The sequence below is a fragment of the Neolamprologus multifasciatus genome, chromosome 12 (genome assembly GCF_963576455.1).
Source record: "Neolamprologus multifasciatus chromosome 12, fNeoMul1.2, whole genome shotgun sequence".
Taxonomy (NCBI): Eukaryota; Metazoa; Chordata; class Actinopteri; order Cichliformes; family Cichlidae; genus Neolamprologus; species Neolamprologus multifasciatus.
In genome coordinates this window covers 11,969,798-11,994,804 of record NC_140450.1, presented here as the reverse complement: position 1 = coordinate 11,994,804, position 25,007 = coordinate 11,969,798, and the positions used below count along the sequence as shown (strand labels likewise).

General features: G+C 39.6%; 1 protein-coding gene and 1 pseudogene across 2 annotated transcripts in view; one reads left to right on the top strand and one right to left on the bottom strand.

Annotated features, from left to right (window-relative positions):
* Positions 1-11,160: 11,160 nt before the first annotated feature.
* LOC146506543 (alpha-galactosidase MYORG-like) overlaps positions 11,161-25,007 on the bottom strand; it is a 21,810-nt gene continuing 7,963 nt past the window's right edge. For both annotated transcript variants that reach the window (XM_085179772.1, XM_085179771.1), the window contains exon 7: positions 11,161-12,359. In XM_085179772.1, coding sequence (XP_085035898.1) covers positions 12,012-12,359 — 348 coding nt within the window. In that variant the 3' untranslated portion in view covers positions 11,161-12,011. The remainder of the gene's footprint in view (positions 12,360-25,007) is intronic.
* Positions 14,427-15,905, top strand: LOC146506545 (uncharacterized; annotated as a pseudogene).

Genomic DNA, 25,007 nt, shown 5'->3' with positions numbered 1-25,007 from the left:
ACCGTCAACGGAAATGCAGTGGCCCAAGAAATCCAGAACCGGCAAGCCGAACTGGCACTTGGAGGGGTTGACGATCAGGCCGTGTGCCGCCAAGCGCTGGAAAACCTGATGCAGATGGGACGCGTGCTGACTCTCAGAGCAGCTGGCCACCAATATATCGTCAAGGTACACGAAGACGAAGGGCAGCCCGCGCAAAACAGAGTCCATCAACCGCTGAAAAGTCTGGGCGGCACCTTTCAGGCCGAACGGCATGCGCAAATATTCAAACAGGCCGAAAGGGGTAATAACGGCAGTTTTGGGGACGTCTTCGGCGCGCACGGGAACCTGGTGATACCCCCGCACCAAGTCAATTCTAGAAAAAATGAAGGTGCCGGCGAGGTGGGTGGAAAAATCCTGGATGTGGGGAATGGGGTAACGGTCGTTCTCCGTGACATTATTCAAACGGCGAAAATCCCCACACGGCCGCCACCGACCGTCTGACTTGGGCACCATGTGTAGCGGAGAAGCCCAGGCACTATTTGAGCGCTGCACTATGCCGAGGTGCTCCATTGCGGCAAACTCTTCCCGAGCGACGGAGAGTTTCGCGGGGTCGAGGCAACGCGCACGTGCGAACACCGGCGGACCGACCGTCGGGATATAATGTTCAACCCCTTGCTTCGTTGCCGTGTTCGAGAAATTAGGAACAGTCAGTGAAGGGAACTCCAAGAGTAAATGCTGAAAAACATTCCCTGAAGTCAATAAATTAGCCCGATTCAGGGGCTCGATGGCGCGAGTGAAACAGGGTATTGAAGAAAAAGATGCACAAAAAGTGCATCGATTAAGCGTCTGTTAGCGACATCGACCAGCAGTCCGTGGGCACAAAGAAAATCGGCGCCCAAAATAGGTACAGAGCTAGCGGCAACAACAAAGTTCCATTGGAAATCCCGACCATGAAACAGTCACGAACCTTTCCCCGAACGTTGCGATGGGAGAGCCATTAGCCGCAATAAACTGCGGTCCGCAGCCCGCTGCTAAACTGTCGGCTCCGGACGGGGGAAGGAGGCTCTTCTGGGAGCCGGAGTCGACCAGGAAACGTCTCCCAGAGCGCAAGTCTTCTATGAAGAGCAGTTTTTCTTTGTCGCCAGCGGTCGCGGCCGCTACAGCGAGCTGGCGGGGTCCATGTCCAAGGGTCGGAAAAGCACAAGGCGGCAGGCAGCGGCGCGCTCTGGCGCCAAAACGCTGATGGTAGAAACAGAGGTCCCGTCCGTGGCGCTGTGCCGCGATCTTTGCCATCAGCGAAGGATCTGAGACGTCGGGGCAGGTCAGTGGGGAAGTGGAAGGCGCTGCCGGCGAAGCTGGAACTAGGTCGTGATCATGGAAAGTGCGGGTAGCCAGGAGAATACGATCCACGTCCTCAGCCAGGGAGCGATAATCCTTCGTGCCCAGAAGCGGAGAGTTGGTGAGGCCGGCTCTCACGGCCGCTGGCAGCTGTCGGAGGAATATGTGGGCGAAGAGGAATCCCCCGTCGTCCGGTCCGAGAAAAGATAGCATGTGCTCCATCAGTTCGAGAGCCGTACCACCACCCAGGCCTGAGAGGGAGAGGAGCTTCTCGGCTTGCTCTGCGTCGGAGAGGGCATAGCGCCGAAGAAGCAGCTCCTTAAGGGCGGCGTACTTCCCTCGGGTGGGTGGGTCCCGGAGGAGAGTCAACGCACGACGGGTGGCTAGCGGGTCGAGAGAAGCCACTACATGAAACGATATTTCGTGATATTTCGTGTTGTCAGCCGAGATGCCATGAAGGGCGAACTGAGCCTCCACGTGCACGAACCACGACGGGGGATCGTGAAGCCAAAAGTCCGGCAGCTCGAGCGCCACAGCAAACGTAGCTGCAGCCGGAGGCAGAGGGCTGGCGGCTGCTGATGCATCCAGAGTGGAGTCGGTGCCACCATCGGACTGCAACATGTTCAAGTCAGGGGTCACCAATGTGGAGGTAAACACAGACGACACGAGAGCTCTCGATTGACACTGCTCGTTTATTACTTATCACCACACAACTGAACACTTATCCCTCCAAAACACAGCAACAACACTTCCTGAGAACTGGGTGTGAGTGGAGCCCTCCAGTGGTCCACCACATTATTTTATTTTGTGGAGAGGAAGTAGACTAAAGCAGCTGAGGCAAATTATTTGACTACATATAAACGTACATTGCAGACATGTATTTGGATTTTGGCAGGTTTCATGATTCATAAGGTTTTTTCTTCCTCTGCAGATTAGTGTTGTGAGTTCTCAAATTTATTCAGTAAGCTGTAAAGGTGAGTATTGTGCTGCATTTAAGGATGTCAAAAGATTATGCCTGTCGCAGTTGTGGTGCTTTAATGTAAATGTTTGGGCACCCATGGTCAAAATTTTAGTTCATATGAACAGTTAAGTAAGTGGAAGATAAAATAATTCCAAATGGCATAAAGTTACAGATGACATTTAATTTTTAATAAAATCATTTTCATATTTTTTATTTATTTATTTTTAAACAGAAAAGGAAAGGGCCCACAGCAAAAGTTTGGACACCTTGCAGTTGACTGGGGGGCCCAAACTGCATGGCCATTGTGAATGGCCATATCACTATCTTCAGTGACGCACTTATCCTGATGTTTGGCTCTTACTACTGCATGAACATTTCTTATCCAGTAGCCCAAGCAGCAACCTTGGAATTCTTGCAACAGTAGGGCAGCACCAGTCAATTTTATGCATTGAATTATAAGAATGATGAGACAGTGAAAGTTATGCAATCCAAATCAAATAATAAGATCTCCTTTCATTTGCAGCTAAAACACATAAGACTGAGCAATGCTTGGGTGTTGAGATGATTTGTAGTTTGATAAATCAACAAATAATTAATATTTGCGTTTCAGATGGCTGTCTCTGAAATATCCTTAATTCATGCTCATGTCAAGTTATAGAAAGAGACCTTTGAGTAGTAGATGTTCACAGATGTTTCACTACCCTGAAACAGCATTTGCAAGACTCACCTCACAGGTTAACCGAACATCTTTGCATCACCTCTCTGTTCCACAATGACCTGTATGTCCAAACATGCACTCAAAAGCAAGCTCAATCTACACTCAGATTCATTGCAAATGTAAAAATCATACAGTCCAGTCCTCAGTTTCTTAATGAAGTTGTTGTTTTTCATTCGACAGGTGCCTTAAGATAAACCCAAAGTGGAGTGGAACACGTCTAAGAAAAACCTTACAGTCAGTGCAAAGGTTCTGATATTGATCAACAAAATTGCAGACTACGAGTGGAGACCATAAAAAAGTTCTTACTTTTATCCTGAGGATAACATAATCTGCTGTTCAGTAGCACTGGTCTCTGGTTCATGGTCAATGTCAACAGCACGGGTGGCCCGCTTGATACGGGAAAAGTGAAATATAGGCTGCAAATCCTATTCACATTTAGCTAGCATTACTGCTAGCCAGCTAGTATGTTACTGTCTGCTAACAGGCTTCTCTGTCACTCCGTCCTGCGATAGTGTGCCCTTCTTTTGTGCTCAAATGTGCGTTTGAATTTGATTTTTTTTTCTATGTGCCTTTGTTCATACATAAGTGTTAGTTGTTCTTGGATTGTTCCAGGAAGGGTTAACTTTTTGTCAATAAAATCCATGTTAATGATTGACATCATGTCTCATGTCTTATAAGTAAAATAAACATGTAAAAACCGCTCATACAAAACATATGATCAAGAATTAACATAATCTTGATGTAATTATAATCAGAGGTTTTGTTTAATAAGGGTTCTTTGGATGTTTTGTTACAGATAAAACCAACAATCTTACAGGGAGCACACTTAATTCAAATTGGAAGTCGAGTACATATTCACGAAATCTGTTAGATTACACTTAGACACTAAATTTATATGTGATATTATCTAGAATCAACAGTAAATTGTAATTTTAAATCCAATATCTAGTTTTTTGACAAGTTTTTGACACGTTTTGAAAGAGAAATCAAATTATTTTTTTGTTGTATACTGTAGTATTACATCAAATACAATTGGATAAACAACTTTTTACACCAAATAACAGTTGGTGTAAATATCATTAACTGTATATTTCTGTAAATTTAAGCAGTATTATTCATATTGCTGCATTCATTGACCTTGTTTATAGGTAATTTCATTGTTTGATCACATTAAAATGTTCCTAATTTAATGTTTAAAAGCATTTGTAAAAGGCAAAATCCCATGTAAAATTAGGGCAACAGACTATATTTTCATTACTGAAAATAACCATATTTTTATGAGAAAGTTATTTTCTGTTATTTTCTGGTATTATTTTGGTGCCCCAGCTGACGGAATATTACTGGTTTTTTAGGATGTTTTTTTTAACAGTGTACCTTCACATTGTACCAAGAATTTGTTCATCATAGATGTATACAGGAAACTTTCACTTTAGTGGTCACAGTTGTGTTGTGTCACACTGAAAACACTTGAAAAGATTTCAATATCAAACAGCCAACAGTACACTGTCCAATTAATTTATTCACAGTTTTAAATAAAATATTCTGTGTAAAAAGAAAAAGAACAGTAACTTGAGTTCAAATGTTCCTTCTTTCATAATTATATATAAATGTATAATATTTTTGCAGATTGATTTTGTCCGGGGGGGTTTTGTTGTTGTTGTTATTGTTTTCATAATGATTATTTTGTTATTCTGATAAAATACAAATATAATTACCACATTTTATCATAATAAAACCTTTGCATTCATGAGGTCACTTTTCCTGACAGACCGATGAGGAATTAAACATTTAGCCCTTGTTCGTTAAAGCAGCCTGGTGAAATAAGGTCCAACCAAGTAGAAACAAGCTATTCTTAATGAAGTTTATGATTGCTGCCTTTTGCAGTAAAGGAAATCCATCCCTGTGCATCTTAAAACTAGTGATCATTTGGTAGCATTAACTTCTTTTGTAAACATATTGCGCAGTGTTGCATAGACACAAAGTTAAATTACCTCCTCAACAGGGCGCAATGTTCAGTACTGTCCTACTCACTTTCTCAGGAATTGAAACTAAAGAGCTGAACAAAGGAACAAAGACTACTTGACTTTCTGTCCTCCTCGCACATTGTGTACTTCCTTGTTACTTCTCAAAATGAAATTTCTTGGAGCTCTGATCCTGGTTTTGAGTTTGTCCACAGATATGAGCAGTTTATGATTCATTTGTCTTGTTCTTTACCAGATAATCAGATAATCACTGATCCTTTCAGCTCTTCTATTTTTAAATAAAACTGTAAGAGACATGAAACTGAAGAGAGATTCAGATCACCTTGAAAAGCACATCTGAACCACAATTCTTCTGTGATGGAAATTTTTTTTGTACTATTATAAGGTCTAATTTAAAATATACAATAAAAATGTCTTGATAACATGATATATATAGCAGATCCTGATGGCCCTTTTACGTAGTACAGGGCTGTGCTGTGAATCGCATCCACCTCTATTGCTTGCGCCGCAATAACGGTTTCGTATGTCAAGCCATCTAGGTCAAAATTTGCCACTTTCCGAACCCGTATGGTTAAGAAATTATGTAAAAATCACAGTTGAATGAGTCAGGACATGTAAAAGTCTGTGACAAACCCGGCAGAACACCGTATTTTACACCAGTGAGTGGCGTTTGAACACATCATTACCAGTGGCGAAAGAAATTGACCTCCTTTTCAGGTCAATTAAACGCCACTTCGTACGTCACGCGGCTACGCTAAACTATACAAACAAAGGTCACTTTAGTCTTCCTCCGACAGATCTGATTCAAAGCCAATTTACTCCCGAGAAATACAGCAGCTGGAGCTTTAACTAACAACACACTGTGGGATAAACTGTAGACACAAGCAGGTTGTGTGTTTGCTGATGTTTGTCGAGCTGAAAGAAACGTTGCATTTAAAATTACCTGCCACAACATGTTCCACCTTTATGCTTGCTTGACTTTTGTAGAACTAGCCAGATGTTGGCACCTGCAGTGCCCAAAAAAGAAGAAGAAGAAGTAAACACCGGCTCACTTTCAATCCTGCATCTGGCACACACTTTTATTCTTTCTTTTTTTCTTTCTTTTTTTTTTCATCTGTCATGTCTTTTAATCACATATCTTGGTGATTAATACACAAACAGAACCAGTGATGGGAATAAAAGCGTTATAAGTAACGGCGTTACTTTTTTCAGCAACTTGTTTTGAGTCCTGCAGCAGTCCGACTGCCCATCAAGAAGCAGCAGAGCGTGTGTGCACGGATACTTCAGCCTCCTGCATGTGTGTTTGCTAAACTTTACTGCCCCTGCACATACACCAGTGTCCTGGATGATTATTTTTTATACACACACACTCACAGAGAGGGATAGAGTACCAAGAAAACCTTACATAACTTGGTGAAAAAGATGGATTTAAAAGCAGTTCTTTGAAAGTCAAAGGCCCCCATGTCTGTCAAAATTCCCTGTGCAAAATGGCTTTTAGTCACAGTGTGAATGCCTCGGGGCACTTGGAAAATTTCTATAGCCACCTGGACAGCGGAAACGTGAAGTCTGGGGAGGATTAAACCTGTTCGCATGACTGTATTTGGTTCTGCATTCACACAAAGTGACAATGAAAAGTTTCTCGAGAACACAATGTTCTTCTTTTTTTGCAGTATTAAATATGGAAGTGAGCAGATGCTGTCTTCCCTGAAGTGTCCAGTGTCGCGCTGGTGATAATCCTAAGGGGTTCCTCATAGACTTCTGTGTGCGCATGCTCGTGTGTGTGCGTGCGTGTGTGTTTAACAGTGTCTTTCCCGTCCACTCATGTATATTTTAGTGTTGTTTGCTTTTGGATTCCCCTCCACTGTGCTTTTCATCCTTGAACAACACGTCAGTCAGGTGCTCTCTGAGGACTAGAGCGAGAAAGGAAGAGATAGACGTGGGGACACCAAGAGAGGCAGAGAAAAGAGGCAGCAGACACGGGGAGAGGGAGGGAAAAAAGGCGAGTTTTGAAAGACTTCTAACTTCATAAAAAAGAAAAGAAAAGAAAAAATGAAAAAAAAGAACAAAAAGAAGAAGAAAAGAGAAAAGAAAGAAAAAGAGAAAAAGAAGGAAAAAAAGAAGAGAAAAAAAAGAAAGAAAAAAAAGTAACTAGTAATCTAACTAATTACTATTTCTACCGTTACAACGCCGTTACTATGGACGCGTAGAGCTGCCACCCAGGCAAAAGAAAAGTAGTTATATCACGTTATAACGTTATGAAAAGTTTATTGTTCTAACAATATACTGTTCATGTTTGTACAACATAAAATCATGTTATTATAATATACATAGTTATCCAATTTGTACAATATAATATTTATATTGTTATAACGTTATAATTATCAGTTTCATACAATATAATATTTATGAAAAAATTTTTTGTTGTAACGTGACATCTAAACCACGATTCTTCTGTGATGGAGAAAAAAAAGAATAACTCTTAAAAAATGGTTGACTTTGTAACTTTTAACAGTTTGATTTAAAATAAACTATAGTCATGTACAGATCCAAAACTACAAAAGAAATTGACTTTCAGTTACCTTACTGATCCAAACTTTAGTATCAATAAGGAAAATAAAAATAATTAAATACAAATAAAAACCTGGTTGCTTTAGCGCATCTACAGACTGCCAATGATGCTTTGCATTTAGAGATTCTTAATCCACGAGTGACAGTATTTCAGATTCTTTGTTTTTCTGTACAGCATGTGGATTAAGATGCTATTCGTGTGTAGCTTCTGATCCTCACTCCAGACCACAACATGTTCCCCCTTAACCGATGCTACACCTCGTATGTGAGCGGTAAGTTATTTCTAAACATCAGTAGTGTTTAAAGCTGTAAATAAGACTTGTTCTGAGCTGACATATTGCTAAATGATTGGAACTAGGCCTTAATGTTGTTGCTCAAACTAATGTTTTCCCATTATGTCTTACAGGCACCATCACTAAGGGCTGCCAATACAGTGCCTCATGTATCAAGCCTTTTAGCTGCTGTGAAGGGAACTTGTGCAACAGTGCTATACCAACTGGTCCCAGTGTCGTGCTCCTGCTGGTGTCTCCAGCCATAATCACCGTCTAGCTCTGAAGCTCTGAAACAACTACATCTTAATCATGTTTTACTTTGTTCTTAACCAAAAATTACAACCCAGGAATATTAAGCCATTTTTAAAATAATGTATGGATATTTATTTTCAATAAAACCACAATAATGTATCAACTACTGCATTGTTTAATTCCTAGGATTCTGCAATTCACATCACTACAGCAGAAAGATTTTTTTGTGAGCTCTAACAGAAAGACAAACAAAACAGGACAGAAAAATAGACGTTATTGCGAGCAGATCAATCATTTATTTTTTTAGCTGTCTGATAAAGACTTATTTAATTACTTTTTACAGTTATTTCCACAAGTGCAGAAATCACTTTTCCCACCCATTTGATGTGCTCACTCTGTGACTGAGATGACTCTTTCATAAGAGACGCATCAGGCATATACAGTGTTTGCAACTGTGAAAAACAGGTCTTTAAACGAATAACCTGAATAAGTCAACATTGATGCAAAAGTCAGGTAGGTGAATTTCACCTAGTCTGATCGCAGGTAAATACACATAAGTCATTCATGACAATACATACAGTACTTCTCTAGATGTCACACGAAAAACAAACATATACCATATGCATAAATAAAATTAAATATTTGTTCTTTGGCAGTCTACCTTCTAATTGTGCCAAGCACTCAATCATGGGAGGGGAGGGGGGGCAACAACAACAAAATATTTTTACACAGAAAACTTTCCCTTTAACATTCACATCTCTGTTGTTTCACATTGCGGATTTCACCATTACACCTAAAACATCAAACAGTATGTGATCGCCAAGTCCACTTATTGTGTTTTAAGTGAATGTCCTTTTAAAAACCTTCATAGACACATGTTATATTTTACATTTTGCGATCTAACCTATTTAACATAGGTTAGATTCTCACACAATCTCACACAAGCTTTCCTGGTTAGACAACAAAGATGACAAAGTAAGGTTACTAAAAAGAAGTACGAAATTATGTATGCATCCGTTTACTTATTCATTTGAAGAAATGCTGCTGTGTACTGTGTCAGTAAAAAAACCTCTATGTAAAATTTTGTTCTTGTGGTAGGATCAAGAATGCAAGAAAAAAAAAACATAAACACGGCCAATTTATAGGATTTATCATTTGTAAGTTGCTGTAATTCCAAGACAAAGTCATATATAATAACCCTGCTGTTTTTATTATTTTCAAGCAAGGCATTCAAATTACTTGGTGTGCTTTACTCTCATGCTGGCAATCACTATGGAAGAGCAGACAAACATTTAAACTCTTCATGCGCTTTGCAATGTCACTGCTTTGAAATATTGCATCAAAAACATCAATGTATGTAGAAATGTGTTTTATCCCTCTGGTTCTCTTTGCTAAGGTTGGCATACCATAGATTAGCTAATAAGGCAAATGAAGCCACAAGGCAGACATAGATGGCACACTAATATATGGCATCTTTGAGAATAATAACTGTTTTACAAGGTAAATCAGTTATAATAATAGAGTACTGTGCAAAAGTCTTGAGCCACCCCTCATTTCTCTTTATTTTAAAATTTCAAATTTTAGGAAATAGGACAGCAATTTATTGAAATTTGCAAACATACAGAGAAAAACCAACAAATAAGGCAAAAACAGAGTTTGTACAATTCTACTAAGTTTGAAAGTCAGTATTTGGTACGACCACCTTTATTCTTTAACACCGCCTGAACTCTCTTAGATAAGCTTGTGTGTCATTTCTTTAAGTAGTCTGCTGATCCCCAACACTACTGGCTAAAATATATCCCCAAACCCTGACAGTGACTTGACTGTGCTGTAGACACTCGCCATTACGGGGCGATCGTGGCTCAAGAGTTGGGAGTTCGCCTTGTAATCGGAAGGTTGCCGGTTCGAGCCCCGGCTCGGACAGTCTCGGTCGTTGTGTCCTTGGGCAAGACACTTCACCTACCGCCTACTGGTGTTGGCCAGAAGGGCCAATGGCGCGATATGGCAGCCTCGCTTCTGTCAGTCTGCCCCAGGGCAGCTGTGGCTACAACTGTAGCTTGCCTCCACCAGTGTGTGAATGTGAGAGTGAATGGGTGGATGACTGGACGTGTAAAGCGCTTTGGGGTCCCTAGGCGGGACTAGTAAAAGCGCTATACAAATACAGGCCATTTACCATTTACCATTGTACCTCTGTCTTCACCTCATCCATAAATACCGTTGATGATTTCATCGCCCCCCAAAAAATTTTTATTCATCACTACGTCAGATTGCCACTGATTTTCAGTCCAATTCTTTTGTAATTAGGCACACCTCAGCCTTTTCTCCCCATTTCTCTTGCTTAAGAATGGCTTCTTGACAGCACCCTTTTACTGAGACCATTTCTGATAAGGCCTCAGTGAACAGTAGATGAAATGAAGCACAAATTTCTTAAGGACACAACTTAAGAAACAGAGATTGTTCATCCGCTGCCGACAGCTATTTATGTCTGTAATTTCTTTTGTCTGATTGTCCAGTTTCCCTTAATGTTTTTAAAGACACACCGCACACCATGTACCAAGTTTTCTCTTATAATCTTGGTGGTGCAAAAATACAATTTTATGCCTGTCAAACTGTGTAAACCTTGGATTTTTGTTGATTCAGCTAAAAAAAGAAGAAGAAGAAGTCCAGGCGCTTTTCTTTGCAAGCTCCTTTAAAAAACAAAAAACAAAAACAAAAAAGGAAATATTTATATGTTTTTGAGATCGGCTGGTAGCAAAACAGTCCCTAAGATACAATTTAAAATTGGTTCCTTACAAAGTTGTCTGTGATAAACACAACAGTAGTTCATCCCTTGTGTTAGGTGTCTTCCTTTAAGCTCTAGTTATTCATAGGTCAGTGTTAAAGTGGCTTCGCAAACAATAAACACTCATCTAAAAAATAGTCAGCTACATGACATGGGCTGAAAATCTGAAAGACCTTCAGACAAGCCTGGACAACTATTGCCCAAAAAACACTTAAAAATTGCAAGAAAGTTTGGCTCCTTTGAATTAAAATAACACAATGAGAAGTGGCGCAAGACTATTGCACAGTAATGTATAACAAATATATTACTGTGAATGAATAATAAATATCTTTTAAATGTACCCTGAGCAGTTAAGTTGACTTGTGCAGACTTTTTTATTAAAAAGCATAAAGCAGTAGATTTTGGCACTAAAATAATATAATGGCACTATAGGTTATGGGACTTACTGACATAAAAGTATTTGCAGCTTATTGTTCACCCCTTTATTCATCCCCAGAATCATGCATATTTAAAAACATCCAACAGTATCCACAAATAAAAATTAATAAATATAAAGAGCAATTAATCAAAAGACAATAAAATGTGGATGTCAGTACAATGCAAATTAATGCATGTTAGCTTAAAAAGTTAAAAACACAGACTTAAGTATGGCTAGAGTGCATTTTTTTATTGCCCAACCCAGTCACCCCCAAAAAGACCCCCTAAATGGTACAGTTACTTCTATTAATAAGCTAATGGAAATAATATTAACCCAAAACCGCCGCCATGCTTGCTGTAGAGCTTTGGGCATTGAGAAAAAAAAAAAACGCAGTATTAGCTGGCCACTAAGGCTAAGAATGGTGATGATACAATCACAGATCGGATCTTCCATTGGCTGTGAAAGGCACACAAGGATGAGGATTAGCTTAAGGATGCAAAATGAGAATTAGAAGGTAATTCTAATTCTTTGGGCGGAGGGTTTTAATCTGCAGGCAGAAGTCCTGACAAAGAGCAGGATGGAAGAGACATGAGGTTAATCTTCATTAAAATGTCACTCTACTCTCAACTCAAGCTTCTGGTGGTGCCTCCCTGCTTTTACTTGGCATGTGTGCTCAAACGAATGTGTGCGGGCGCGTGCGTGCGTGTGTGTGTCAATCCGGTTTTCAATTCTTTAATGCCTTCAAAGAACCCTTGTAAAGAAAGCGATCTCATCCAGGTCCACAGGGTAATCAGTGAGGTACATGGGACCTTTATCATAATGTTCCCCCTTGTAGCTTTTCCATCGTCCTGCGGGCATGTAGATATCCCTCTCTTGCTTTCCTGGCTCCAACACTGGCGCCACCATGAGGTCATCCCCAATCAGGAACTGGGAGTCGATCTTATAGGCAGCCTCATCATCATTGGCAATCCACCAGAGGGGCCTTATGATTGGGTCTCCTGTATCAAGAACCACGTGTGCCAATTCAAGAACTTTTGGTGCCACCAGAGTTTCATGGAGCCCTGTGAACTTCTGTGCTATCTTTACCACCTGCAGATGTACAAAGACATTGAGTTAGCATGGAGCAGATGCCACCTAACAGACAGCAGAGTAATAAAACCATCCCCACGTCCTGCTTCAATTTATGCATCAAAGCACATAGAAAAAGAACTGACTTATTGTTTTTGACTTGTGATCAGTACTTGTATATTTTCTAGGAGAAATATTTGTTAATGACAATGGCATTTTATTTATTCTTTTTCTTTTTTTTTAAGAAAAATCTGATTTTCTTTAGCGTTTTACAGTGTACGGAGGTCAGAAGAAGGTAAGGCAACATTCACTAAGCCTGAGAGACATAAGAAAATGTTTAAAGCTTCTAAACCTTGTGTACAGGGTAAGTTGACTTGGATGAGTATTTTTATATTAAAATCAACTAGGATCCCATGTGGTCTTATAGCTGGACAGTCAGAGGGCATGATCTGGAAAGCTTTTTAGAAATTAATCTTTCTGAAACCATGTTTAGATCTCTAAAGTGCAAAACTGCTGTTAGAAGTATAAATCTTATCTGGGCATTCTTCTCTGTCATCCTAAGGGAGAGATTTTTTGGTGTCCAGTAGGAGGACTTGAAAAAAAAAAAACTACTAACTGTTTTTGCTGCTGTATTGTTAGGGTTTGTTTTAACTTTTTCTAAAATTTCTATCATGGTACACTACATGCTACATGTATTACAACACCACCCACTCTATGCAAGATCTTGCCGCATGGAGTGATCATAAGAAAAGTAAAGAGACCACATTAAAGCACTTCATTATGCTGGATGGCCTAAAACAAATAGGTCAGGACTCACAGTGTTCCCACAGTGTGGTCAAGTATGTCATGGACTGAAAAGACTGGTACCTAGAAAATGTGTCAAGGAAGAGGCAGAAAAGAAAAGCTGACTGAAGTAGATGAAAGGCACCTCAAGATTTTAAGTGCTATAGACAAAAAGCAGACCACTGCTGATTTTCAGGCAGCGATAAATGCTTCTAGATCAGAGTATGAGGTTTCCAGAATGACCATAAACTGACGACTGAACAAATACAGCTTAAAAGGAAGGAATTACTGAGCGCTGCAAACAGAAGCGTTTCAGATTTGCCCACAAGCACAAACACTGGACTAAAGATGACTAGAAGAAGGTACTCATACAGTCGTAAACATAAGAGTCCAAGTTTAAACTCTTTACTTCCGCAGAAGAGCTGAATAACATTTTGATGCGAGACTAGTTACAGCGTGAGTCTCCATTTCTGCAAATAGCATGGGGAAATTAGAGCAAAGCACCAGTATCATTAATAGAAAGGTCTAACAAAATATCTTGGAGCATCATGGAATCACTTTTGGACTAAAACTGATTGCCATGGGTTCATTTAATGACAAGAAAAGGCAAGACAGACTATTTGACTAAGAAAAGGGAATCTGATGCGCTGGCCAAATCGACATAATTCTATAAAATTTTATGTGTGATTAAGGACTATTTAGCTCTTTCAATATATACATATGTATAATTTCTAGTTTTAAACATTTTTTTTAACAAATTTCTAAAATATTCTTGTTTTCTCTTTTATAACATGTAAACAGATTTCATTTAACTGGTATGCATACCCTTAAATTCCCCATAACTGGTCTGTGGTCTGTGTAGACCAGGGGTGTCCAAACTCTGGCCCGCGGGCCAACTGCGGCCCACAATCCATTTTTAATTGGCCCGGAAGTAATTTTATAAATAGAATAGAATATGGCCCGCACTTCAACTTTTGCTTGAGTGTATTGCACTTCTTAGTTTTAACACCAGGGAGAGCTACTGTTGAGAGGAACCGGAAGTGACACACCGAGCTGTCAGCAACAGGTTCTCTGAGCAGAAACGTTGACAAACTTAACATATCTCCTGAAAACGGCAGCTCTCCGCGGATACTAAACTTTGAGAGCGTGTGTGGGAAACCGTCCAGAAGTGGTGGCTCGTCATTTGCGATCTCTCGAAAACTCAGAAGTTGATGTTTTTGAACCGTAGCGGTGAGAGAGAGGAAGGACGCTAGCATCAACTAGCTAGCCGGTCGTCACGGCAACGCATGGGCCCGAAAAAAGTTCTGTCAGCCGAGGAAGGTGACAATATTAAGAAGTCGCTGGAGTTTATGACAGAGGAGATTTCTACTGTCAAACTGCAGCAGAAAGCCATCCTGGACCTGGTCGAGGAAGTTAAGGCTCTCCGCATCCAGAACGCCGAGAAGGATCGGCGACTGGCGTACCTGGAGAACAGAGTGGCGGATTTGGAGCAGTACACCCGGATGAACGATGTCATCATCAAGGGGCTTCGCATCAAACCCCGGTCATACGCCCGGGCGGTCGCCGCCGACAATGTAGGAGGGCCAGGAGAGGAAGATGTCAACTCCACGGAGCATCAAATGGTTACCTTTCTACGGTCCAAAGGTGTGGAAGTGGATTATAACAACATTGAGGCTTGCCACCCTCTACCCCGAAAAAATGACAGTGACAAATCATTGTGAGATTTGCAAACAGAAAACACAAAACAGCACTGTTAAAACAAGGAAAGAAACTGAAAGGATCCGATGTCTTCATGAATGAACATCTGATAAAAAGAAATGCGGACATTGCCAGGAAAGCACGTTACTTGAAGAAACAGGGAAAAATTCAAAATACATGGACCACCAACTGCAAAGTATTCATTAAACTCAATGGAACACCGGAACAAGCCAAAGTGTTGGTCATCAGAAATATGGAGGAGCTGGACAAATACTGAGGTTCAACTTACTCTGGAGGTATGAATACACATGTGACGTGACACACAACACAACACATGGCACAGTCCAAAAGAACTTCATCTGCATCCGACAACAATATCAATATAACTCATTGGAATTCTCTTTATGATAATCTGGAACTGAAAACATTTCGATACACAGACCATAATGTTCTAGACTTAGAAAAGGATATAGACCCGGAAAATAACTTCTTCTACAACATCAGCAGTAACTGCTGCTACTTCACTGATGAACAGTTTAAGCACACCATCAACACGGAAAATAAATTATCAATAATCCATTTTAATAGCAGAAGTCTGTATGCCAACTTCAACAATATAAAGGAATATCTAAATGAGTTGACGAATCCATTTGGAATTATTGCCATTTCTGAAACATGGATCAATGCGGAGAAAGGACTGGACTTTGGACTGGAGGGATATGAAGTGAATTTTGTAAATAGAAGGAACAAGAGTGGAGGGGGAGTAGCTGTGTATGTGGATAAAAACCTAAATTACAAGGTGGTAGAAAGCATGACAACTGTAATTGATAATTTATTAGAATGTATAACAATTGAAATTTATAAGGAAAAAGAGAAAAATGTAATAATTAGCTGTATATATAGAACACCTGGCTCTAGTATTCAAGTATTTAATGACTTCATAGAGGAAATGTTCTCTAAAACAAATCAAAAAGTTATGTTTATCTGTGGTGATTTTAATATTGACCTGTTGAATCCGAAAAAGCATAAAATGACCGACTAATTCCTAAACACTATGTACAGTTTGAGTTTACATCCTAAAATAACCAGGCCTAGCAGAATTACAACACATTGTGCCACCTTACTTGACAATATTTTCACTAACAATATGGAAAACAACATTGTGAGTGGAATATTAATTAATGACATCAGTGATCACCTACCAGTTTTTGCAGTTTATGACACTAATTATAAGAAAAATCAGCATGAAGAACAACTGAGATACAGACGTGTAAGGACAGAAGAAACTATGAATGCACTTAAGAATGATCTATTAAATCAGGACTGGGACAATGTGTACAAAGAAACTGATATTGATATTGCATATGGCATATTTTTAAGAATATTTATGGAATTGTACGATAAAAACTGTCCAACAATAAAATACAACAGAAAGCACAAATATTCAGATAGACCATGGATCACTATGGGTTTACAAAATGCATGTAAAAAGAAAAATACACTCTATAGGGAATTCCTAAAACAACGAACAAAAGATGCTGAAAATAAATATGAAAAATACAAAAATAAGTTGACCAATATTATACGTGTATGTAGAAAGGAGTATTATAGTAAAATATTGAACAACAATAAACATAATATGAAGGGAATATGGGATGTTTTAAATGGTATCATTAAAAATAATTCTGGACAACAAAGTTATCCTCAATACTTTATCGACAATGGCAATATTATGGAAAACACTGCTGATAAGGTCAACAGCTTTAATCATTATTTTGTAAATATTGGACCAAAGCTGGCAGAACAAATTCCTGAGTCACTGCCATCAGTAGACTGTAGTGAAAACTTGATTGATAGGAACCCTAACTCAATGTTCCTCACATCAGTGGAGGAAAAAGAAATAATTGACATTGTACACATGTGTAAATATAAAACATCAACTGATTGTAATGATATTGACATGAAAATCGTCAAGAAGGTCATTGAAGGAATTGTAGGACCTCTAACATATATTTGCAACTTATCATTTCAGACGGGAAAAGTGCCAAACAAAATGAAAATAGCTAAAGTTGTGCCGCTGTATAAAACTGGGGATAGACGCCACTTCACAAATTACAGGCCTGTTTCTTTACTACCACAATTCTCCAAAATCCTAGAAAACCTGTTTAATAAACGATTAGACAAATTCTTAGATAAATATAAATTACTCTCTGACAGTCAATATGGATTCAGATCAAAAAGATCAACATCTCTGGCATTAATCGAAGCAATTGAGGAGATTACGAATGCTATAGATCAGAAACAGTATGCAGCTGGAGTATTTCTGGATCTCAAGAAAGCATTCGACACAATCAATCATGACATATTAATTAATAAACTGGAACGGTACGGGATCAGGGGGGTTGTACTGCAATGGGTGAAAAATTATTTAAGTGACAGGAAACAATTTGTGAAGCTGGCTGTCCATTCCTCATCATGCTTGGACATTGCTTATGGTGTTCCACAAGGCTCTGTACTGGGTCCAAAATTATTTATTATTTATATAAATGATATTTGTAAGGCATCTGATATATTAAAATTAGTATTATTTGCAGATGACACAAATATTTTTTGTTCTGGGGGGAATCTAAAGGAGCTGCTGGATACAATTATTTCAGAAATGTGCAAAATTAAAAAATGGTTTAACAGGAACAAACTATCACTAAATCTAAGTAAAACTAAAATAATCTTATTTGGGAATTCCCTTAGAAATGCACAAGTGCAGATTCATATAGATGGTGTGGAAATTGAAAGAGTACTTAAAACATAAGTTTCTTGGTGTGATTACAGATGATAAATTAAACTGGAAGTCTCATATAAATCATATACATAACAAAATTTCAAGTGTCTCAATCTTGAGTAAAGTAAAACACATTCTGGACCACAAATCTGGTGGCGCTGTCACTTGGTGTTCGCTCGCTCTGTGGTATAGTATCGCTTCCTGTTCCTGCTCAAACACAGTGGTGTTTCTGAGTAGCTTATTTGCTTAGCAGTTTAATTAACAACTTTTAAATACATTCTTTTTTCACAGTATAATCTTCACGTGCTTCATCCGAAGCACACTTTCTGTGTACTCACTACCTAATTTATAGTATTCACTCACTGTCTCTGTACCGTTTCGCTAGCTTAGCTCGTAGCCGACCCGTTAGCACCATGGCTACTTCACCTGTCCCTTCTGCACTTTCTTGCTCATTGTGTCAGATGTTTAGTTACTCCTCGGCCTCCTTTAGCAGTAATGATATCTGTAACAAATGTAGCATATTTGCAGCTCTGGAGGCCAGGATTACTGAATTGGAGACTCGGCTTTGCACCCTGCTCTCACCCTTAGCTAGCCAGGCCCCTGTAGCTGGTGCAGCCGAAGATAGCGTAGGCCCCGCTAGCTGTTCCCCGGCAGACCCCAAGCAGCTGGGGAAAGGCTGGGTAACGGTGAGGAGGAAGCGTAGTCCTAAACAGAAGCCCCAGGTACACCACCAACCCGTTCATGTGTCTAACCGTTTTTCCCCACTCGGTGACACACCCGCCGGGGGTCAAACTCTGGTAATTGGTGATTCTGTTCTCAGACATGTGAAGCTAGAGACACCGGCAACCATAGTCAATTGTCTTCCAGGGGCCAGAGCAGGCGACATTGAAGGAAATTTAAAACTGCTGGCTAAGGGTAAACGTAAATTCAATAAAATCATAATTCACGTCGGCAGTAATGACACCCGGTTACGCCAATCGGAGGTCACTAAAATCAATATTGAATCGGTGTGTAACTTTGCCAAAACAATGTCGGACTCTGTAGTTTTCTCTGGTCCCCTCCCCAATCAGACCAGGAGTGACATGTTTAGCCGCATGTTCTCCTTAAATTGCTGGCTGTCTGAGTGGTGTCCCAGAAACGATGTGGGCTTCATAGATAATTGGCAAACCTTCTGGAGGAAACCTGGTCTTGTTAGGAGAGATGGCATCCATCCCACTTTGGATGGAGCAGCTCTCATTTCTAGAAATATCGACAAATTTATTAAACCCCTCAAAACATGACTATCCAGAGTTGGGACCAGGAAGCAGAGTTGCAGTCTTACACGCCTCTCTGCAGCTTCTCTCCTCCTGCTACCCCCCCAAAAACCCATCTCCATAGAGACTGTGTCTGCTTCCAAAAAGACAAAAAACAAACTAAAAACCAGCAACAAACAACTTAAACAATCACAAAGAAAGAACAATACAGTATCCACATCTGAACCAAAGAGTAAAACAGTGAAATGTGGATTATTAAATATTAGGTCTCTCTCCTCCAAGTCTCTGTTAGTACATGACTTAATAATTGATCAACAAATTGATTTACTCTGCCTTACAGAAACCTGGTTGCAGCAGGATGATTATGTTAGTTTAAATGAATCAACACCCCCGAGTCATTCTAACTACCAGAAATCTCGAAGCACAGGTCGAGGGGGCGGTGTGGCAGCAATTTTTACACCAGTCTATTAATTAATGAAAGACCAAGACAGACTTTTAATTCATTTGAAAGCCTGATGCTTAACATTGTCCACCCCAGCTGTGAAACTCAGAAACCAGTCTTACTTGTTATCATCTATCGTCCACCTGGGCCTTACACAGAGTTTCTGTCTGATTTCTCAGACTTTATATCTAATTTAGTTCTGAGCTCAGATAAAATAATTATTGTGGGTGATTTTAACATCCATGTAGATGCTAAAAATGACAGCCTCAACATGGCATTTAATCTGTTGTTAGACTCAATTGGTTTCTCTCAAAATGTAAAAGAACCCACCCACCACTTTAATCACACTCTAGATCTTGTTTTAACATATGGCATAGAAACTGAACATTTAACAGTGTTTCCTGAAAACCCTCTCCTGTCTGATCATTTCTTGATAACATTTACATTTACAATAATTGATTACGCAGCAGTGGAGAGTGGACTTTATCAAAGTAGATGTCTTTCTGAAAGCGCTGTAACTAAGTTTAAGAATATAATCCAGCCACTGTTATCATCGTCAATGCCCTGTACCAACACAGAGCAGAGCAGCTATCTGAACGCTACCCCAACAGAGGTCGATTATCTTGTTAATAATTTCACCTCCTCACTACGTACGACTCTGGATACTGTAGCTCCAGTGAAAACTAAGGTCTCTAATCAGAAGTACCTGACCCCGTGGTATAATTCTCAAACACGTACCCTAAAGCAGATGACTCGTAATCTGGAGAGGAAATGGCGTGTCACAAATTTAGAGGATCATCATTTAGCTTGGAGAAATAGTTTGTTGCTTTATAAGAAAGCCCTCCGCAAAGCCAGAACAGCTTACTACTCATCACTGATTGAAGAAAATAAGAACAACCCCAGGTTTCTCTTCAGCACTGTAGCCAGGCTGACAAAAAGTCAGAGCTCTGTTGAGCCAACCATCCCTTTAACGTTAACTAGTGATGACTTCATGAACTTCTTCACAAATAAAATTTTTATCATTAGAGAAAAAATTACCAATAATCATCCCACAGATCTAATATTATCTACAGCTACTCTTAGTTCCATTGATGTTAAGTTAGACTCTTTTTTTCCAATCGATCTTTCTGAGTTAACTTCAATAATTACTTCCTCCAAACCATCAACGTGTCTTTTAGACCCCATTCCTACAAAACTGCTCAAAGAAGTCCTGCCATTGATTAATTCTTCGATCTTATATATGATCAACCTATCTCTAATAATCGGCTATGTACCACAGGCCTTCAAGGTGGCTGCAGTTAAACCTTTACTCAAAAAGCCATCTCTAGACCCAGCAGTCTTAGCTAATTATAGGCCAATCTCCAACCTTCCTTTCATATCAAAAATCCTTGAAAGAGTAGTTGTCAAACAGCTAACAGATCATCTGCAGAGGAATGGTTTATTTGAAGAGTTTCAGTCAGGTTTCAGAGTTCATCACAGCACAGAAACAGCTTTATTGAAGGTTACAAATGATCTTCTTATGGCCTCTGACAGTGGACTCATCTCTGTGCTTGTCCTTCTTGACCTTAGTGCAGCATTCGATACTGTTGACCATAATATTCTATTAGAGCGATTAGAACATGCTGTAGGTATTACAGGTATTGCACTGCAGTGGTTTGTATCATATCTATCTAATAGACTCCAATTTGTGCATGTAAATGGAGAGTCCTCTTCACACACTGAGGTTAATTATGGAGTTCCACAGGGTTCGGTGCTAGGACCAATTCTGTTTACATTATACATGCTTCCCCTAGGCAGCATCATTAGAAGACATAGCATACATTTTCACTGCTATGCAGATGACACCCAGCTCTATCTGTCCATGAAGCCAGATAACACACACCAATTAGTTAAACTGCAGGAATGTCTTAAAGACATAAAGACTTGGATGGCCACTAACTTTCTGCTTCTTAACTCAGATAAAACTGAGGTCATTGTACTCGGCGCTGAAAAGCTTAGAAATATGGTATCTAACCAGATTCTTACTCTGGATGGCATTACCTTGGCCTCCAGTAACACTGTGAGGAACCTTGGAGTCATTTTTGACCAGGATATGTCCTTCAACGCACATATTAAACAAATATGTAAGACTGCGTTCTTCCATTTGCGCAACATCTCTAAAATTAGAAATATCCTGTCTCAGAGTGACGCTGAAAAACTAGTTCATGCATTTATTACTTCCAGGCTAGACTACTGCAATTCATTATTATCAGGATGTCCAAAAAACTCACTGAAAAGCCTTCAGTTAATCCAAAATGCTGCAGCAAGAGTACTGACAGGGACTAGAAAGAGAGAGCATATTTCTCCTGTTTTGGCTTCCCTTCATTGGCTTCCTGTTAAATCCAGAATTGAATTCAAAATCCTGCTCCTCACATACAAGGTCTTAAATAATCAGGCCCCATCTTATCTTAATGACCTTGTAGTACCATATCACCCTATTAGAGCACTTCGCTCTCGCTCTGCAGGCCTACTTGTTGTTCCTAGAGTATTTAAAAGTAGAATGGGAGGGAGAGCCTTCAGTTTTCAGGCCCCTCTTCTGTGGAACCAGCTTCCAGTTTGGATTCAGGAGACAGACACTATCTCTACTTTTAAGATTAGGCTTAAAACCTTCCTTTTTGCTAAAGCATATAGTTAGGGCTGGACCAGGTGACCCTGAATCCTCCCTTAGTTATGCTGCAATAGATGTAGGCTGCCGGGGGATTCCCATGATGCATTGAGTTTTTCCTTTCCAGTCACCTTTCTCACTCACTATGTATTAACAGACCTCTCTGTATTGAATCGTATCTGTTATTAATCTCTGTCTCTCTTCCACAGCATGTCTTTATCCTGTCTTCCTTCTCTCACCCCAACCGGTCGCAGCAGATGGCCGCCCCTCCCTGAGCCTGGTTCTGCCGGAGGTTTCTTCCTGTTAAAAGGGAGTTTTTCCTTCCCACTGTCGCCAAAGTGCTTGCTCATAGGGGGTCATATGATTGTTGGGCTTTTCTCTGTATCTATGAAGCGCCTTGAGGCGACATTTGTTGTGATTTGGCGCTATATAAATAAAATTGAATTGAATTGAATTGAAATCACTCCACATTCTCTATTGTTCCCTGATTGCACCGTATTTGAATTACTGTGCAGAGGTGTGGGGCAATGCTTACAAATGTTCGCTATCATCAATCTTTATATTACAAAAAAGGGCCATAAGAATAATCCATAAAACTGGTTACAGAGATCATACAAATCCACTATTCTTAAAATCAAAAATTCTTAAATTCACAGATCTGATTCATTTTCTCACTGCACAAATTATATATAAAGCAATAAATAACCTGCTTCCTGACAATATTCTAAAAATGTTTTCTAAAAGGGAACGGGGATACAATTTGAGGGGGAAATTAAATTGAAAACATCCTCGTATCCGTACAACATTAAAACGTTTTTGCATCTCTGTGTGTGGAGTGAAGCTGTGGAACAGACTAAGTAAAGATATAAAGCAATGTCCGAGCATGGCACAGTTTAAAAAGCGGTTTAAGGAGATGGTTTTTACAGGGTACAGGGAAGAGGTAGAGATTTGATAGGGTGTTCTTGTCTAATATTTTCATGAGTGTGCGGGTGCACGGGTATGTTGGTATGGGTATATATATATATTTGTAGGTTGTGTATCCTTTGAGGTGTTAATGGGGTTATTGAAAATGTGTATATGTGCGTATGTGTATATACGTATGTATGGATAGATAGAAACATATATGTATATATATATAAATAAAAGAAAAGAATAATAATTTTAAAAAAAATACACATGACATATAATGTAATTGCAAGGAGGTATTTCTGTCTATAGATTTCTAGATAGTGGAAAAGGGGTGGGATTAAATAAGCTTATGCTTCTTCCTGCTCCTTTTTGAACATGATAGTTATTTGTAGTTGTGGTTGCTCGTTTTCTTTTTGTTTTGCTTTGTTTATTTGTCTCTTTTAATTCTATGTTGTTGTACTTTTTTAACATGTTCAAAATAAAGATTCAATCAATCAATCAATCAAGGCAGTTGCTCCACCAAAAAGGACAATCACAGAAGAAATTTAGCCCAAGTTACTAAACATGGCAGAACCAAAGAAGCGAAAGGTAGAAAGTGAATGCAGAAAATTTCAGACATGGTGGGAGAGTGAATATTTCTTCAAAGAATTCAAGGGGAAGTGCGTCTGTCTGATCTGCACTGAAACTGTGGCAGTTATGAAAGAGTAGAGCTGGGCGATATATCGAGTTTTTAAAAAATATCGATATATTTTTATACGAGATATAAGATGTGACAATATCCTTTATATCGATATAGTCTATGTTACGTTATAACTATACTTGTGGAGCCGCACGTTTGCCTCTCTTTCGTCCACTTTTGTCTTTACGCAACATTACTCGGCCTCGCCCCTCCTTCACTGAACACAACTCCCCCTCCTCCCCCATCGCTTCACCTGCAGGAAGCGACAAGATGGACACGGCAAATCTCCGTTAACGAGTTACTGCGCATCGCCCCGTGCGTGGGGCTGGACGCTGTCAACGTGTTAGCTAGCTAACAACGCTGACGAGCTAACCACGCTAACGCCATGCAGCCCAGAGGCGCTGCACAGCCTAAAATCCTTTCATTTTCTCAAAAGTTGACAGCGCGCCTTATGTATGAATTCTGGTTGTGCTTGATGGCCGCGAAGCGATTTTATGTGGTACACAGCGCTCAGCAATCTGTCAAAAAATGTTTTAGTACGACTTTGGTAAGCTACGGTGCAGCACCAGTTGATGGATTGTCAGAGCATTACGGCTACCGAGGAGCCTCGCGGAGTGATACGTACTGTGCTTCAACGTAATATTACCCTACTGTGTATAAGGACCATAAATGGCACCTGTTAAGAGACGTGGTTATGAAGAGGATTTCAAACTCAATGCTGTCAGTCACACAGTAGAAGTTGGGAACAGAGCAGCTGTGAAATCTGTCTTTGTTACTATGCTCTGCGTCTTTTAGTTTACATTTTGACTGCACAATTGTGAGCTTTTTGTTATGCACAAAAACAACATTGTTTTCTTTTATTTATGGAGCATTATTATTTAATAAATGCTCATAATTTATTTTTGAGTAAATTTTATGTACATCTATGCTCTATGTTAATAAAAGTGCCTGTGTGACATCTGGGACACAGCTTTGACTAAGAACTCTCTTTTTGTTCTTACTTTATGGCTTAAAAAAAAATATCGAGATATATATCTTATATCGCCGTCCAAGTAAAATATATCGAGATATGAATTTTGGGTCATATCGCCCAGCCCTATGAAAGAGTATAATGTACGACGTCATTATGAAACCAAACATCAGGCCTATGCATCCTACACTGGTGCTGAGCGAGAGCAGAAACTAAAGCAAAGGGTAGCTCTCCTGCAGGGTCAGCAACAGTATTTTTTTCGTGCACTCCTGTTATTAAGTCCAGTTCAGTCTGTTAATGTTGATAACGGTTTCAAACGAACGTTAATAGGTGTGTTGCTAAGCCTAATTATTGTTTTTTCTCTGTGCTGTAAATCTTCTGTCTAAGAAGAAATCTGAGGCTGCTGTTCTGAGAATGAGCTACCAAAGCTTTTTCTGAATAAATCAATAAAGATCCATTTATGGAAAGCTGTGATGAAGGCAGTTTTGTCTTTAATTATATTCAACAATATA